The sequence below is a fragment of the Vipera ursinii genome (assembly GCF_947247035.1).
Source record: "Vipera ursinii genome assembly, chromosome: 1".
Lineage (NCBI taxonomy): Eukaryota > Metazoa > Chordata > Lepidosauria > Squamata > Viperidae > Vipera > Vipera ursinii.
Genome location: NC_139512.1, coordinates 11,097,064 through 11,112,603, shown reverse-complemented (window position 1 = coordinate 11,112,603; position 15,540 = coordinate 11,097,064). Strand labels below are relative to the sequence as shown.

Here is a 15,540-nt window from a genome sequence, read left to right as displayed (position 1 = left end):
ACATACATATATACATACATATATGTGTGTGTATGTGTGTGTGTGTGTGTGTGTGTGTGTGTCTTTAAATTTGGATTGCTGACAAAGAATTAAAGGGAGACTGATATAGCTATTTCAAGCTTCGTTGCTTTCATCAGTCAGCCACACCCTTCTGAGATTCGAACCTGGGCTGACTGATGAGAGCAAAGAAGCTTGAAATAGCTATATCAGTCTCCCTTTAATTCTTTGTCAGCAATCCAAATTTATTTGATATAAACAATTGTCGCAGTTGCGACTGCCGCCTGTGGATTGGGCTGAAACAGGCAAAATGTTTCGCCCATATTTGGGTCGACGAGGTGCTCAAAACACTCAAGACATATAAAAAAGGTAAAGGTAAAGTTTCCCCCACACATGTGTGCTAGTCGTTTTCAACTCTAGGGGCCGGTGCTCATCTCCGTTTCAAAGCTGAAGAGCCAGCGCTTGTCCGAGGACGTCTCCGTGGTCACGTGGCCGGCATGACTAGACGCCAAAGGCACACGGAACGCTGTTACCTTCCCACCGTAGCGGTCCCTATTTTTCTACTTGCATTTTTATGTGCTTTCGAACTGCTAGGTTGGCAGGAGCTGGGACGAGTAACAGGCGCTCACTCTGCTACGCGGCACTCGGGATTCGACCCGCCAAACTGCTGACCTTCTGATCAACAAGCTCAGCGTCCATATATATATTATTTAATCGATATGATAAGAATTGTATTAGTTTAAACATGAGACAGTAAATACTAAGGGGAAAAGAGAGGAAATATTTAATGTGGTAGTTTGAGACTTGTACTAAAGATACTTGTATGTCACTCAATTATCGATTGACTCAGCCGCCACGTTGCTTTTCAAATACTTAAACGTAAAATTAGAAAATCAATAAAACATTAATGAAAAATAAGGTGAAAAACAAATTTTGCAAAGAAGATATTAAGGGAGGAGTAGCAGACCTCGACATAATACAGCTAGTCCTCGACATATGGCCACAATTGAGCCCAAAATTTCTGTTGCTAAGTGAGATGGTTGTTAAGTGAATTTTGCCCCATTTTACAACCTTCCTTGCCACTGTTGCTCAGTGCATCCCAGAAGTTGTTAAGTGAGTAACGTGGTTCTTTTTTTTGTATAAATTTTATTAGTTTTTATAGGGCTAGGAATGAGGTGGAATCGGGATTGGGATTGGGGTTCGGGTTCGGGTTAGGATTAGGGATGGGGTTGGGGTTAGGTTTTTCCAAATAACATTCTCAATATTTAGCAAATAGCGTAATGTCCAAATGTCACGTGTTTAACAAGAAATAATAGATAATAGTTAATTATCATAAACAATATGTTAATTAATCGCTCAATAGTCTTCTTACTAATGTATATTCACATGGTAACGTGGTTCCCCCACTGTCAGAAGGTCGGGGCACTGCTGTGACGGTTGTATGTGTGAAAAACACGCCACTCAGAATTGCCCTGCTGGAGTGGGCCGCCTTGTACATAATCCAAACAGATCCAGCATACTAGATTTATTTCGCAGGATCCAACCTGGGTCGGTCACTGGGACCAGAGGGACTTGTGCTGGAGCCCATCCTATTCTTTGTGTGATATTTATTTGGTGCCTGTTGTGTGTGGCTTTTCAGTTGTCGATTGGGGTGTTGATGGGTGGCTATTAAATCATCGGCTGTTGTTTCCTTGTGCTGCCAAGTCCTCGGCTCCTAAGCTACCTGATACGTTGCTGGTAAATCAGCACACCCGTTGAATGGACAAGGGGCCTATTTCCCGGGCTTCAATCATTTCCCTGGCTGTTTTTGTAATTGCTCGGCCAACAATCTTAGCAGCTGCGGAATTAAAAGCATGTGCTTGCTTATCGCCACAATTTATTTCTTTTCTGGTTGTTCGCAGGGAGGAATGGCAAACGGGCACTGACGGGAAAACTGGGGAAGAAGGTAAAGCTAGCATTTGAAGCAGTGGGATTAAATCTTGCAATGTTTATTGCACGTCCCTGCAACTTCCCGCATCCTTTACCTCATTACAAATGCTACAGGCATCCTGGAAAGCTAGTTCTCACAATGAGCCCCAGCTGGCTCTGATGGCCCCACGGCAGCCCCCACTTCCCAGTTCCGACGGGCGGAAAGCTGGCCTCGCATTCCATTGATTTACTCACCGCTTGAGCATACGCGCTGTACGGGCTGAACGGCAACGTGAAGGAGGGGGTGAGGATGCCAAGCTGCCCCACCATCTGCTGCACACGCCGCAGCGTCCGCTCCTTGTCCGTGTCGGCAAACTTCACCACGAGGCTGGAAGAAGCACCCTGCTAGACAAAAATGCAGGTATGGGGTGGGAAAAGAGAGGAAAAACTCGTGGGGGGGGGAGAGGGGAGCAATTTAAAAACAGATTGGACAGCCATTTCTCTGGAATGGTACAGGCAGTCCTCGACTTACAACCGTTCATTTAGTGACCATCCAAAGTTACAACGGCACTGAATAATGTGACACATTACCGTTTCTCGCACTTACGACCATGGCAGCATCCCCCCACGGACACGCGATCAAAATTCAGCCACTTGGCAACTGGCTTCTATTTATGACGGTCGCAGTGCCCCGGGGTCATGTGATCCCCTTCTGCGACCTTCTGACAAGCCATGTCTGTGGGGAGGCCAGATTCACTTAACAACCGGGCTACTAACAATGATTCACTTAACAACTGTGGCAAGAAGTGGGGCAAAAGTCACTTAACAAATGTCTCACTTCACAACAAAAATTGGGGGTTCAATTGGGGTCATAAGTCGAGGACTACGTGTATAGGTTTTCCTGCTGGAGCAAAGGGTTGGACTAGAAGAACTCCCTTCCAACTCCGTTATTCTTCGGCGCCCTGCGGCTGCTAAGTGAGTCGCTGCAGTTATTAAGTTAGTGACACGGTTGTTAAGTGAATTCGGCTTCCCCCCTTGACTTTGCTTGTCGGAAAGTTGCAAAAGGGGATCACAAGAGCCCGGGACACTGCGACCGTCGTAAATATGAGCCAGTTGCCAAGCCTCTGAATTTTGATCACATGACCATGGGGCTGCTGCAAGGGTCATAAGTGTGAAACACGGTCATAAATCACTTTTTGGTGAGGTTGTAATTTGGCAAGGTCACTAAATGAACTGTTGTAAGTCGAGGACCATCATTACTTACAAACTGAGGTTCAGCTCCACCCACCTTGGGTTCGCCTTTCAAATTCCCCCTGTGTTTTGAAACTCAGAGCAAGCGTGATGCCTACGTTGCAGCTCCCGTTGCATTCAAACTTCCTATCTGGATGTTTGCCCCTGTTTAATGTTCATTGACCCAGATGGCAACAGAGCTAAATTATCCATCTGGGATGCCAGTGTGTCTTCTCTGACCTGTGACAAGACCTTGGATGTTTACTCACGGGCATGGTTTGGCTGCCGTGGAGCGCATGGATCGCTGCTTGGGCCTCGTTGTGCGAGGAAAACTTAACAAAGGCACAACCTGGAAAGGGACAGGATTAAACAAGGATTAAGACAGAGAAGATGCCTGGAACTGTCGGAATTCACTGTTGGAATGTATGTTTGTGCAACAGCTACAATAGTATTGAGCCAGTAGATGGCAGTGTTTACAAATTTGGAACTTTAGTATATACTCTATGGTGTTCTTTTGTCCTAAGTAGAGTTTCCTGTTTCCTGTTACAGTTAAAACAGATAAGCAGGAAAGTACGTGGTGATTGTACACTTGGTTTGATCTGTGGTGCTATCTATCTATCTATCTATCTATCTATCTATCTATCTATCTATCTATTATCTATCTATCTATCTATCTATCTATCTATCTATCTATCTATCTATCTATCTATCTAGACATAATTTCTAACAAGAACTAAGGTGAAATTTTCTGAGAGTGAGAACAGATAATCTGTTCACCAGAGCACCAGAGGGAAGGATGAGAAACAATGGTTGGAATCTGATCAAGGAGAGAAGCAACCTGGAATCAAGGAGAAACTTCCTGACAGTGAGGACAATCAACCAGTGGAACAGCTTGCCACCAGAAATCGTGGGCGCCCCATCACTGGAGTTTTTTAAAGAAGAGGCTGGACAAGCACCTGTATGAGACGGTCTCCTGCTTGAGCAGGGGGCTGGACTAGAAGACCTCCAAGGTACCTTCCAGCTCTATTCTATTCTAATTCCCCTCCAGAAATTGTAAATGCTCCAACACTGGAAGTTTTTAAGAAGAGACTGGACAGCCATGTCTGAAATGGTATAGGGTTTCCTGCCTGAGCAGGGGGTTGGACTAGATGACCTCCAAGGTCCCTCCCAACTCTTATTCTGTTAAATGAAGAGGTAGATGAAAATCCCACAACTCTGTGTGTGTTTTGACTTGGCAAGAATTGTTCCCTGGGCATTTTAGTACACTGTTAGAGCAAAGAGAGGCCATGATGGGCCATGAGACATAACAGGGGTCAAAAAAGTCAAAATGGAAAGGGGAATGGTGCAATCAAAGCAGCATTCCTTTTCAGTATAGTTCAGGCACGCATAAAACGATGTGTTTTTTAAAAAAATCACATAGTGATGGCTACCGCAAATTAAATCTTTCCTCCGCTGTGACAAAAAAAAATCTTTCTTTTTCCAGAGGCTCACTGCACACTTGACAAAATCACAAAGCAGACGGTAGCACACCAGAGTGCTTCAGGTAAAACCCCCCAAAAAAGAGGAGGGATTTTTTTTTAAAAAAAAAAATCACCTGGAGGGCCGCAGTTGGATCGAAGACGTTAAAACTCACCTTTGCTGTTTCCATCTGGACCTCTAAGCACTGTGCATTCATCAATAACCCCGAAAGGTTCAAAGAGACACAGAATGTCTTCTTCGGACTGCTGTTTATTCAACATGCCCACAAAGAGTTTCCTGTCTCCTAGAAGAAAAGAAGGACACAGCACCATCAAAAAAAGAAAAAGAAAAAAAGATGTTGAGGCTCTAGAAAAAGTTCAAAGAAGAGCAACAAAGACGATCAGGGGACTGGAGAATAAAACATACAAGGAACGGTTGCTGGAATCGGTTATGTCTAGTTTAACGAAGAGAAGAGCGAGGGGGGACATGATAGCAGTCTTCCAGTATCTCAGGGGCTGCCCCAAAGAAGAGGGAGTCAAGCTATTCTCCAAAGCACCTGAAGGCAGGACAAGAAGCAACAGATGGAATCTTATCAAGGAGAGAAGCAACCTAGAACTAAGGAGGAATTTCCTGACAGAACAACTAATCCAGGGGTCTTCAAACTTGGCCCTTTTATGACTTGTGGACTTCAACTCCCAGAATTCCTCAGCCAGCATGCCTGGCTGAGGGATTCTGGGAGTTGAAGTCCACAAGTCATAAAAGGGCCAAGTTTGAAGACCCCTGAACTAATCGGTGGAACAACCTGCCTCCAGCAGTGGTGAATGCTCCAACAACCACCATTTGTCTGAAACGGTATAGGGCAGTGATGGCGAACTTTTTAGAGACCGAGTGCCCAAACTGCAACCCAAAACCCACTTATTTATCGCTAAGTGCCAGAGCTGCATCAGCATTGTGGTGCCCTCGGGGGGGTGGGCAGGGAGGCGCCTCTGAGTGCCGCCTCTGGCACGCAAAACCCGGGGGCGCAAAAACGGCTGCTGTGGCGCCGCAGGGTACAGATACACTGCGCAACAACAGAGCAGGGCTAGTGAGTATCATGCAGGCACTAGCCCCGCCCCGTTTGCAGCACATGCGTGCTCACGGCCCCGTGCGCGCATGCACACATGTAAAATGCTTCCCCCTCCCTTTTCTTCCAGCCCACCAATCGACAATGGTTGGTGACCTCTGCTCTACCACTTCTACTTGAGCTTGCTCGTGGTTCGCTTCGTCTCCTTTGTGCTGGGCGGGTCTCCTGCTCCGGGTGGCGGTGGTGGCCTGATGGACCTGCTGCTGGCGGTGCGTGCCAACGGAGAGGGCTCTGAGTGCCGTCTCTGGCACATGTGCCGTAGGTTCGCCACCACTGCTATAGGGTTTCCTGCCTGAGCAGGGGGTTGGACTAGAAGACCTCCAAGGTTCCTTCCAATTATTATTATTATTATTATTATTATTATTATTATTATTATTATTATTATTATTATTATTATTATTATTATTACTTTTGGTAGGCTCCTGAAGGCTGAGAAAGGCACAAAGGGTGTAATGGTGTAATGGTGAAGGGACCAAGCTAGAAACCAGGACACGGTGAGTTGTAGACCTGCCTGGGGCACTAAAGCCCCCTGGGTGACTTTGGGCCAGTCGCAAGGAGACAGTGAGTTCTAGTCCTGCCTTAGCCATGAAGGCTGCTGGGTGACTTTGGGCCAGTTACTGGAAGATGGTGAGTTCTAGTTCTGTCTTAGGCATGAAGGCCAGCTGGCTGACTTTGGGCCAATCGCTAGGAGACCGCGAGTTCTAGTCCCGCCTTAGGCACAAAAGCCAGCTGGATGACTTTGAACCGTTCACCAAGAGACTGTGAGTTGTAGCCCTGCCTTAGCCATGAAGGCTGCTGGGTGACTTTGGGCCAATTACCAGGAGATGGTGAGTTCTAGTTCTAGTTCCAACCCCTAGGAGACTGTGAATTCTAATCCCACCTGAGACTCCAAAGTCAGCTGGCTGACTTTGGGCCAATCAGAATGAGAAGACGAATTCTAGTCTTGCCTTTTAGCCATGAAGGCCAGCGGGCTGACTTTGGGCCAATCTTCAGGAGATGGCGAGTTCTAATCCTGCGTTAGGCATAAAAGCTGGTTGGGAGGCTTTGGGCTAGTTCCTGTCTCTCGCAACCCAACCCACCTCACAGGGGTTTTGTTGTGGGAAAAACAGAAGGAGGAAGAAGCATTAGAAATGTTAGCCAACTTGAGTTAGAATAAAAGCAGGAAACAAAATAATAAAATAAAACCATGCTGCAAGGCAGTGATCTTTCTTTGTAGCAGGGAATAAATGATGTTTTCTGCCACCTGAGGAGCTAAAGTGGAAACTAGCAGGGTCCATAGAGGTGTGACTATCCACATAACAAGGGGGTCAGGGGTTGGATAACTGGTTGTGTTCACCGGCTGTGTTTTTTCATCTTCCTTTACGAACATTCAATGTCTGAACCTCCCTCCTTAACATATATTTTGATTCTTAAATTACAGGTGGTCCTCGACTTACAACAGTTCATTTAATGGCCGTTCGAAGTTACAACGGCAGTGAAAAAAGCGACCTTGGACCATTTTTCACACTTATGACCGTCGCAGCATCCCCGTGGTCAGGTGATCAAAATTCAGAACGCTTGGCAACTGACTCATACTTATGACGGTGGCAGTGTGACCTTCTGACAAGCAAAGTTAATGGGGAAGCCAGATTGACTTGGAACAACCGTGTTCCTAAAGTTTATTTATTTTATTATTTGTTTTATTAATTAGATTTCTATACCGCCCTATTCCCGAAGGACTCAGGGCGGTTTACAAGGCAAAGTTAAAAACAGTTAAAACAGTACAAAAGTTAAGACAAAAGTTAAAATTAAAATAGGATTAAATAACAATAGCCCAAATTTAAAATTTAAATTTAAAATTTAAAAATTTAAAACCCCTCAGTCCAGGTTGCAGTGATTCACTTAGCAGCTGGCAGAAAAAAGGTCATAAAATGGGGCAGAAGTCACTTAACAAACGGAAATAGCGGGCTCAATTGTGGCCATAAATTGAGGACTATCTGCATAAGGAGATTTTGGAAAAAAGGACGTTTGACCTTTTTGCGTAATTGAGGGTTGACACTTTTCCTTCTGATGGTTTACCAATCGCTTTGTAAAAGCCGATTCTCCGATCAAAGTGCAACCGCCGGCTAAATCTTCTTGGGGGGGGGTTATATTAATAAAGAGACTTTTGTTTTTCTAAACCCCTTTGGATTTCTGCTTTTGACTTCCCCCCCCCAAAAAAAAAGCTCCAGCTGTTACTTCAGGGCAAGATTGAAGCCAATTGTTCAAGGCACTGTGACCGCAAGGGAGGTCCAGCGTTTTCCAAACCGAGGGGGGTCATCTGAATGCCGAAGGATCAAGTGTGAAATGTCACATACTCAAAAGGAGACCTCAAAGGGCCCTGGAGGGGGGGCGGCAGAGGGGGGCGGTGAGGCCTGCCAAGATTGCGCCGCAGATCCATCGTGGCGCTTCTAAATGGCTTTGCAGGAAGCCGCCTTATTGCAAATGACTGGATTTCTTCAGAAGGGAAAATAATGCAACCTGACATGTCTCAGAAGCAATTTATGGATAGCGTTATGGGTTGAAGAATACAATCGTCTGAAAGTCGATGGAAAGATGGAAGGAAGAAAAGAAAGAGAGAAGCAGAGAAAGAAAATAAACTAGCTGGTCCACCCCAAATTTTATCCTCCCAGAAAACCATCCATACAGTTTGCAAAAATTATAACAGCCTCCTCCTGTGAAACAACAGGGCTGATTCACACACGCACACACAAAATGCATGAAAACACCTTGGTAGGATTTCATATGTTGACTTTCCTGTTTGAAGATTTAGATGGTAGATATTTGGGCCTGCTTAACACATAGGAATCACCTAATTTCAATGTTTCTTTCATGCCCGAGCATCTCAAAGGCAACCTGGTACTTTTCCCTGTGAATAAGGAAGAATGAGAGCCACTTTGGCATAGCGGTTTAGGTGCAGACCTAGAAACCAGGTATCTGTAGGTTCTAGCCCTGCCGTAGGCATGGAAGCCAGCTGGGTGACTTTGGGCCAATCACCAGGAGACTGGGAGTTCTAGTCCCCCCTTAGGCATGAAAGCCAGCTGGGTGACTTTGGGCCAATCACCAGGAGACTGGGAGTTCTAGTCCCCCCTTAGGCATGAAACCCGCCTGGGTGACTTTGGGCCAATCACCAGGAGACGGTGAGTTCTAGTCCCACCCTAGGCATGAAAGCCAGGTGGGTGACTTTGGGACAATCATCCTGATCATTGGGAATGAATTTCCTTTCCAAGTCTGCCCTTCCTTAGGATTAGGATCAATTAGGAGATGGCCAGAGATGAGCCCAAAGCTGAATCTATTAAGATCTCTGTTCAGAATGGCAAGAAAGTGCAGTTCTTCATGCGCTCTGAACTTGGTGGTTTTCTTGCAGACATTTTATGACCCAACTAGAGTGCTGAGCACTGATAATGTTACCTAGTTCGGTCATGAAATGTCTGCAAGAAAACAACCGAGCTCAGAGAGGGCACCGAGGACTCAGCAGTTCGATTCCGCAGAGTTACAAATATTTTCCACCATTGAAACCCAGGTGGGATGTGGCTTGTAGGATTCTCCAGCCTGAACTTCATGTGGAGCTGTCCATGGTGCTGGCTGATGACTGGCCTGGTGCTGCCAATCTTATACTGATACCGTGTTTCCCTGAAAATAAAACCCGGTCTTTTTTTCTTCCCCCCCCCAAAAAGAGGCACTAATTCTTATTTTTGGGGTAGGCCTTACCTCACCTCCAGTACCGACAGCTTCACCCATCCGGTCCACTTCTTCTGGGGCCAAAGTTCTGCAGCTGCATTTGGGCCTGCATTTTGCAGTCAGGCCTTTCCAGAAGGCCTAAGCAGCCAAGTACCGAGCTATGGACTCAATCCATCACTTGGTGCTCAGCTGCTGAGGTCTTGCAGAACCGAGCTATGGATTCAATCCATAGCCTGGTTCTTGGGTGCACAGGCCTTCCAGAAAGCCCCGTGACTGAGAGATGCAGGCCTGGCTGCAGAAGAGGCCTCAGAAGAAGTTGGCCGACAAGGAGGGGCCTGGCTTCAAGATGAGTGGATGCGGGGTAGGTGGAGCAGCTCCACCCCCGCACCCCCGCCCTAGCTTGATTTTTAGGTGTGTGCCTCGCCCCAAAACTAGGGCTTATTTTTGGGATAGGGCTTATATTAGGCCCACCCCGAAAAATCAAGCTAGGGCTTATTGTTGGTCTAGACTCTAGGCCTTACTTTTGGGAAAATACAGTAGTCCTCGCAAAAGGGAATCAGATGATCCTGGGATACTGCAACCATCATAGATGTGAACCAGTTGCCAAGCATTTAAATTTTGATCCTGGGATCCTGGGGATGTTGCAATGGTCGTAAGTGTGAAAAATGGTCATAAGTCACTTATTTCATTGTAACTTCGGTCACTAAACGAATGGTTCTAAGCCAAGTTCTACTTCTATAGGTACCGTACCCATCCCTACGACATCGCTATCCTGAGTCTCTCCACTCCTAGTCTTATGCTTTCACCACTACTCGACCCTGCCTTTTGGGCTGAGAAGAAGGGATTGGTCCATTGTCATCCAGCTGGCTTCTTTGGCTGGAGGTGTAAGAAGGCAATATTTAAATTTAGGGGATTTGGAATGATGAAGTTGGATCTGTTCATTTCTTCCCCAACCCGAATTTCCTCCTCCTCCTCCTCCTCCTTTTCTTCCTCTTCCTCCTCCTCTTCCTCTTCCTCCATCTCCTCCTCCTCCTCTTCCTCCTCTTAGTCCTCCTCTGCCTCCTGTTCCTCCTCCTTTTTTTCCTCTTCCTCCTCCACCTCCTCTTCCTCCCCTCTGCCTCCTCCTCTTCCTCCTCCTTCTCTTCCTCTTCCTTCTCCTCTTCCTCCTTTCTTCTTTCTCCTCCTCCTCTTCCTCCTCCTCCTCTTCCTCCTCCACGTTTTCCTCTTTCTCCTCCTCTTCTTCCTCTTCCTCCTCTTCCTCCTCTTCCTCCTTCTCCTCCTCTTCCTCCTCCATCTTCTCTTCCTCCTCCATCTCCTCTTCCTCCTCTTTGTCCTCCTCTGCCTCCTCCTGTTCCTCCTTCTCCTTCTCCTTCCTTTCTTCTTTCTCCTCCTCCTTCTCTTTCTCCTCTTCTTCCTCCTCCTCTTCCTCTTCCCCATCTCCTCTTCCTCCTCCATCTCCTCCTCCTCCTCTTCCTCCTCTTAGTCCTCCTCTGCCTCCTGTTCCTCCTCCTTTTTTCCCTCTTCCTCCTCCACCTCCTCTTCCTCCCCTCTGCCTCCTCCTCTTTCTCCTCCTCTTCCTCTTCCTCCTTCCTCCTTTCTCCTCCTCCTCTTCCTCCTTCACCTTCTCCTCTTTCTCCTCCTCCACCTTCTCCTCTTTCTCCTCGTCTTCTTCCTCTTCCTCCTCCTCTTCCTCCTCTTTCTCCTCCTCTTCCTCCTCCACGTTTTCCTCTTTCTCCTCCTCTTCCTCCTCTTCCTCCTCTTCCTCCTTCTCCTCCTCTTCCTCCTCCATCTTCTCTTCCTCCTCCATCTCCTCTTCCTCCTCCACCTCCTCCTCTGCCTCCTCCTGTTCCTCCTTCTCTTTCTCCTCCTCTTCCTCTTCCTCCTCCTCCTCCTCTTAGTCCTTCTCCTCCTCCTCCTCCCAAACCTTGCCAGAAAACAACCAACCTCAGATATTCTGCTTTATTGAAAACAGATTAAAATCAAGGTCTCCTCTGTCTGAATCTAACAACAATCTTAGGAGGTAGGCTGGGAGCAGAGGATCTAGGGCAGGGGTCTTCAAACTTGGCCCTTTTGTGAACTCCCAGAATTCCTCGCCCAGGCATGCTTCTAGGGCTTCTCGTTTTCTGGATCATCCTGTCATCTAGAGAGGATGGGGAGGAAAAAGTTCAGCGGGAGGATTTTTTCCCCACGAGGGGAGTTTTTGTTGCGTCTCTTTGTGTTGATCACAGCTGGGGTTTTTTTTTTAAAAAAAAAACACCTCCAGAGGTGTGGTGTTTTTATTTTTTATGCAAACAGAAATTGCCTCGGTAAGAAAACCAGAAATAAGGACCGTGGCACTCAAGAGTCTCTTAGATGTCCCTAGACACCTTTCTCGGTTTCCTTGCCTGGCTATTTTAATTAAAAGTGTGAAGATCGTAAGGACGTGCAATCATGATCTTCATATTTGGTGCAGCACTAGATCTCAGTCAGATCTGATAAATAGCTAGGAACTACTTTGCCCTCTAGCACAGAGGTCCCCAATCTTTGGGGCACCAGGGACCGGTTCCGTGGAGAGAGGTTTTTCCGCGGACCGGAGAGTGCGTGGTTTTGTCTGCTGCCTCCATCCCGCGGATGGGGCTTTGCTTGTTTGTGCGGACCGGTTGCTGGCATGCCGTGGCCCGGTACCGGTCCACAGCCCAGGGGTTGGGGACCCCTGCTCTAGCCAATTGTCAGGCTGCAAAAACACATCATGCTTCTTCTAAGCACGTTTTTCTCCTGTTCTTCATCAGTAAACAGAAACCTTTCTCAGCTAAAGCAAAGTACTTGCGCCATTAAATCTATACAGCGAGTCCTCAACTTATGACTTGTCGCTTAGTGACTGTTGGAAGTTAGGACAGACCTCCCCGAAAGCTCCAGGTAACCCTCGACTTACAATCATTTATTTAGTGACCATTCAAAGTTACAACAGCACTGGGGGGGAGGGAAATGACTCACACTTACGACCGTTGTAACATCTACATGGTCACATGATCAAAATTCAGATGCTTGGCAACTGGTTCATATTTGTGACGGTTGCAGTGTCCCGGGGTCACGTGATCCCCTTTTCTGCGACCTTCTGACAAGCAAAATCAATGGGGAAACGAGATTCACTTAACAACCGTGTTTACTAATGGAACAACTTGCAGTGGTTCATTTAACGAATGGGGCAAGCAATGTCATCAAATGGGACAAAACTCACTTCAACGTCTCACTTAGCGACAGAAATTTTGGGCTCGACTGTCGTAAGCGGAGGACTGCCTGTACATTTTATCGGTGACGTCTTGCTTTATGACTGCATTGAGGTTCCGGCTCCGATTTTGGGTCATATGTCGAGAACGAGCTGTAGCTTCACATAGTCAAATAAATCAGTGAAAATAATTGAGTCTAAAACTGATTTATTGTGGGGTTGGTTTGTTTTTTGTTATCTGGGTTGTAAAGTGAGACAATGCTCACTTAACAGCTGTCTCACTTGCCAACAGAAATTTGCCAAGCCAAAGACTACCTGTATTTAATGATCACATCATTAATATCTATAGCCCCAATTAATAAAACCTTTAAAAATAAAATTGCTATAGATAGAGTTTAATTTTAATTTTCATATTTGTATTCTCTTGTATTTTATTGTTGTTAGCCGCCCTGAGTCCTTTTGGAGATAGGGCGGCATATAAGTCCCATTAAGTAAGTAAGTAAGTAAGTAAGTAAGTAAGTAAATAAATAAATAAATAAATAAATAAATCAGGGAGCACAGGGATGAGGTCATTAAGCGCACCAATCACGTAGTTGCTTCAGTTAACAACTGTCCTGACTTGCGACCGTAATAGACAGGTGAAGCGAGGACTACCTGGGAACTCTGAGCCAGGAGCTGTCTTCACCCTCTTTCCCCGACACAAACTATAAACCTCTCTCTCTCTTGCTCCTCTGGAATGCAGCCCCTCCCTCCTGGGAATCCAGACCACATTCCACTACACAAATGGGACGTACATCTAAATACATCAGGCTTTTCCCCATCAGCAGAGCAATTAACCCAGTGATGGTGGAGTTAAAATGTCAGGACACCAGCCAGATGCCAGTCTGCAAAAACAATTGGGGTGGGGGGTGGGGAGGTAAAGGGGAGGTTGGGATGTGGGGAATTGAAATTACTCTCCCTGTCGTCCCATGAGAGCCGCCGGCCGTTCCAAGGTCATGGAACGGAATGTGAGACCATCCAGCCTGCCAAGCCAAGGACTGGACCAAAACAATTTATTTGAACGTAATTGGACACTAATAAGACAGGGGCCTTCAAACTTGGCCCTTTTATGACTTGTGGACTTCAACTCCCAGAATTCCTCAGGCAGGCACGGGTGCCTGGCTGAGGAATTCTGGGAGTTGAAGTCCACAGGTCACAAAAGGGTCAAGTTTGAAGGCCCCTGCTATAAGATAACCAAGGGAAAGGTGGAGAGAAGGGAAAAGCTAAGCAAATGCTTTGGATGTGAAACTTCAGATCCGGCTTTGCTTCTTCTGTAACCACTTGGCTTTAGTAAAACTGTATTTTTGTTAACAGTGGATTTGAGAATCTTTTCTTTTCTAACTGACCAAGTTGGGAGGGTTGACAGCCTGGCCAATGCCATCTCTTGGCAGCCATTTTGGGGGATGCACTCAGCCCAGAATTTCAAAAAAAAAATAATCCCATCTCAACGCCTTCCTACCCATCTCTCTCGTTTAGGCCTTTAATATTCAGAAAGGAATTGTTGCCGTTTCTATTTTGTGCGTTTTAGGTTGGATCGCAGGTCAGGACAGCTAAAGAGAAGCGGGTAAGCTGTGGGCGGCCGGCAGCAAGTTGAGGAAAGCCAGAAACAGGAAACCCAAGAGAGCAAGAAAAATGTGTATATAAGCTTCAGAAAAGATGGTTATATTTGAACACGGGTGTGTTGTCCCTATGCCAGGGACAGGCAAGGCAGATCGGATGGAGGGGAGTGGGAGGCAGGCAGGCAAGGAGGCAGGAAGGAAGGGAGAACACAATCTGGATCCTTCTTGGCAAAATTGGGTAGGACTGAAGCACCACCAGGATTTAAAATCTCAAACAGACATGTTCTTCTTTGAAAAGCCCCCGGGACGATGTCCATCTGGGATAGTTATTTATTTGTTTGTGTGTGCCATTATTGTTTTTACAAATAACGAAAGGCAGCGAACATATCTGGTAAATTTTCCTCCCCCTGTTTTCCCCACCACAACAATCCTGTGAGGTAGGTTGGGCTGAGAAAGAGGGACTGGCCCAGTCACCCAGCCAGCTCTCATGCCTAAGGTGGGATTTGAACTCACCATCTCCTGGTGATTGGCCCAAAGTCATGCAACTGGCTTTCATGCCTAAGGCGGAACTAGAACTCACAATCTCTGGGTGATTGGCCAGTCACCCAGCCAGCTCTCATGCCTAAGGTGGGATTTGAACTCACCATCTCCTGGTGATTGGCCCAAAGTCATGCAACTGGCTTTCATGCCTAAGGCGGAACTAGAACTCACAATCTCTGGGTGATTGGCCAGTCACCCAGCCAGCTCTCATGCCTAAGGTGGGATTTGAACTCACCATCTCCTGGTGATTGGCCCAAAGTCATGCAACTGGCTTTCATGCCTAAGGCGGAACTAGAACTCACAATCTCTGGGTGATTGGCCAGTCACCCAGCCATCTCTCATACCTAAGGTGGGATTTGAACTCACCATCTCTGGGTGATTGGCCCAAAGTCACCCAGCTGGCTTTCATGCCTAAAGCTTTCATGCTTAAAAAGCTTTCACGCTTAGAAGCTGGGCATTGCATAGCCTGCCAAACCAAAATTTAACCATGGTTTATTGAATAAACCACATTAGGTGACTTCAAACTGACCAGATTCATTATAAAACTTGGTTTACACATCATAACTCCTGGGTTCATATGATACCCTCTGGGACAAATATGCATTTAATTTTAATATTAATTTTAATTTTATTATTTTATTATTTTATTTTATTTTATTTAGTTATTTTATTTTATTTTATTTTATTTTATTTTATTATTTTATTTTATTATTTTATTTTATTATTTTATTCAGGAAGTCCTCTACTTACAGGAATTCATTTAGTGACTGTTCCAAGTTACA

At 46.2% G+C, this 15,540-nt stretch overlaps 1 protein-coding gene and 1 long non-coding RNA gene across 2 annotated transcripts in view; one reads left to right on the top strand and one right to left on the bottom strand.

Annotated features, from left to right (window-relative positions):
• Positions 1-15,540, bottom strand: part of CELF5 (CUGBP Elav-like family member 5) — a gene marked incomplete at its 3' end in the record, with an annotated part of 88,447 nt that overhangs the window by 22,735 nt on the left and 50,172 nt on the right. Inside the window, exons 4-6 of the mRNA XM_083364280.1 lie at positions 4,769-4,897; positions 3,405-3,484; positions 2,161-2,307 (exon numbers count right to left, since the gene is read on the bottom strand). Of these exons, the coding sequence (XP_083220406.1) occupies positions 2,161-2,307; positions 3,405-3,484; positions 4,769-4,897 (356 nt within the window). The remainder of the gene's footprint in view (positions 1-2,160; positions 2,308-3,404; positions 3,485-4,768; positions 4,898-15,540) is intronic.
• LOC310641964 overlaps positions 1-15,540 on the top strand; it is a 222,014-nt gene that overhangs the window by 164,393 nt on the left and 42,081 nt on the right. The window lies entirely within an intron of this gene.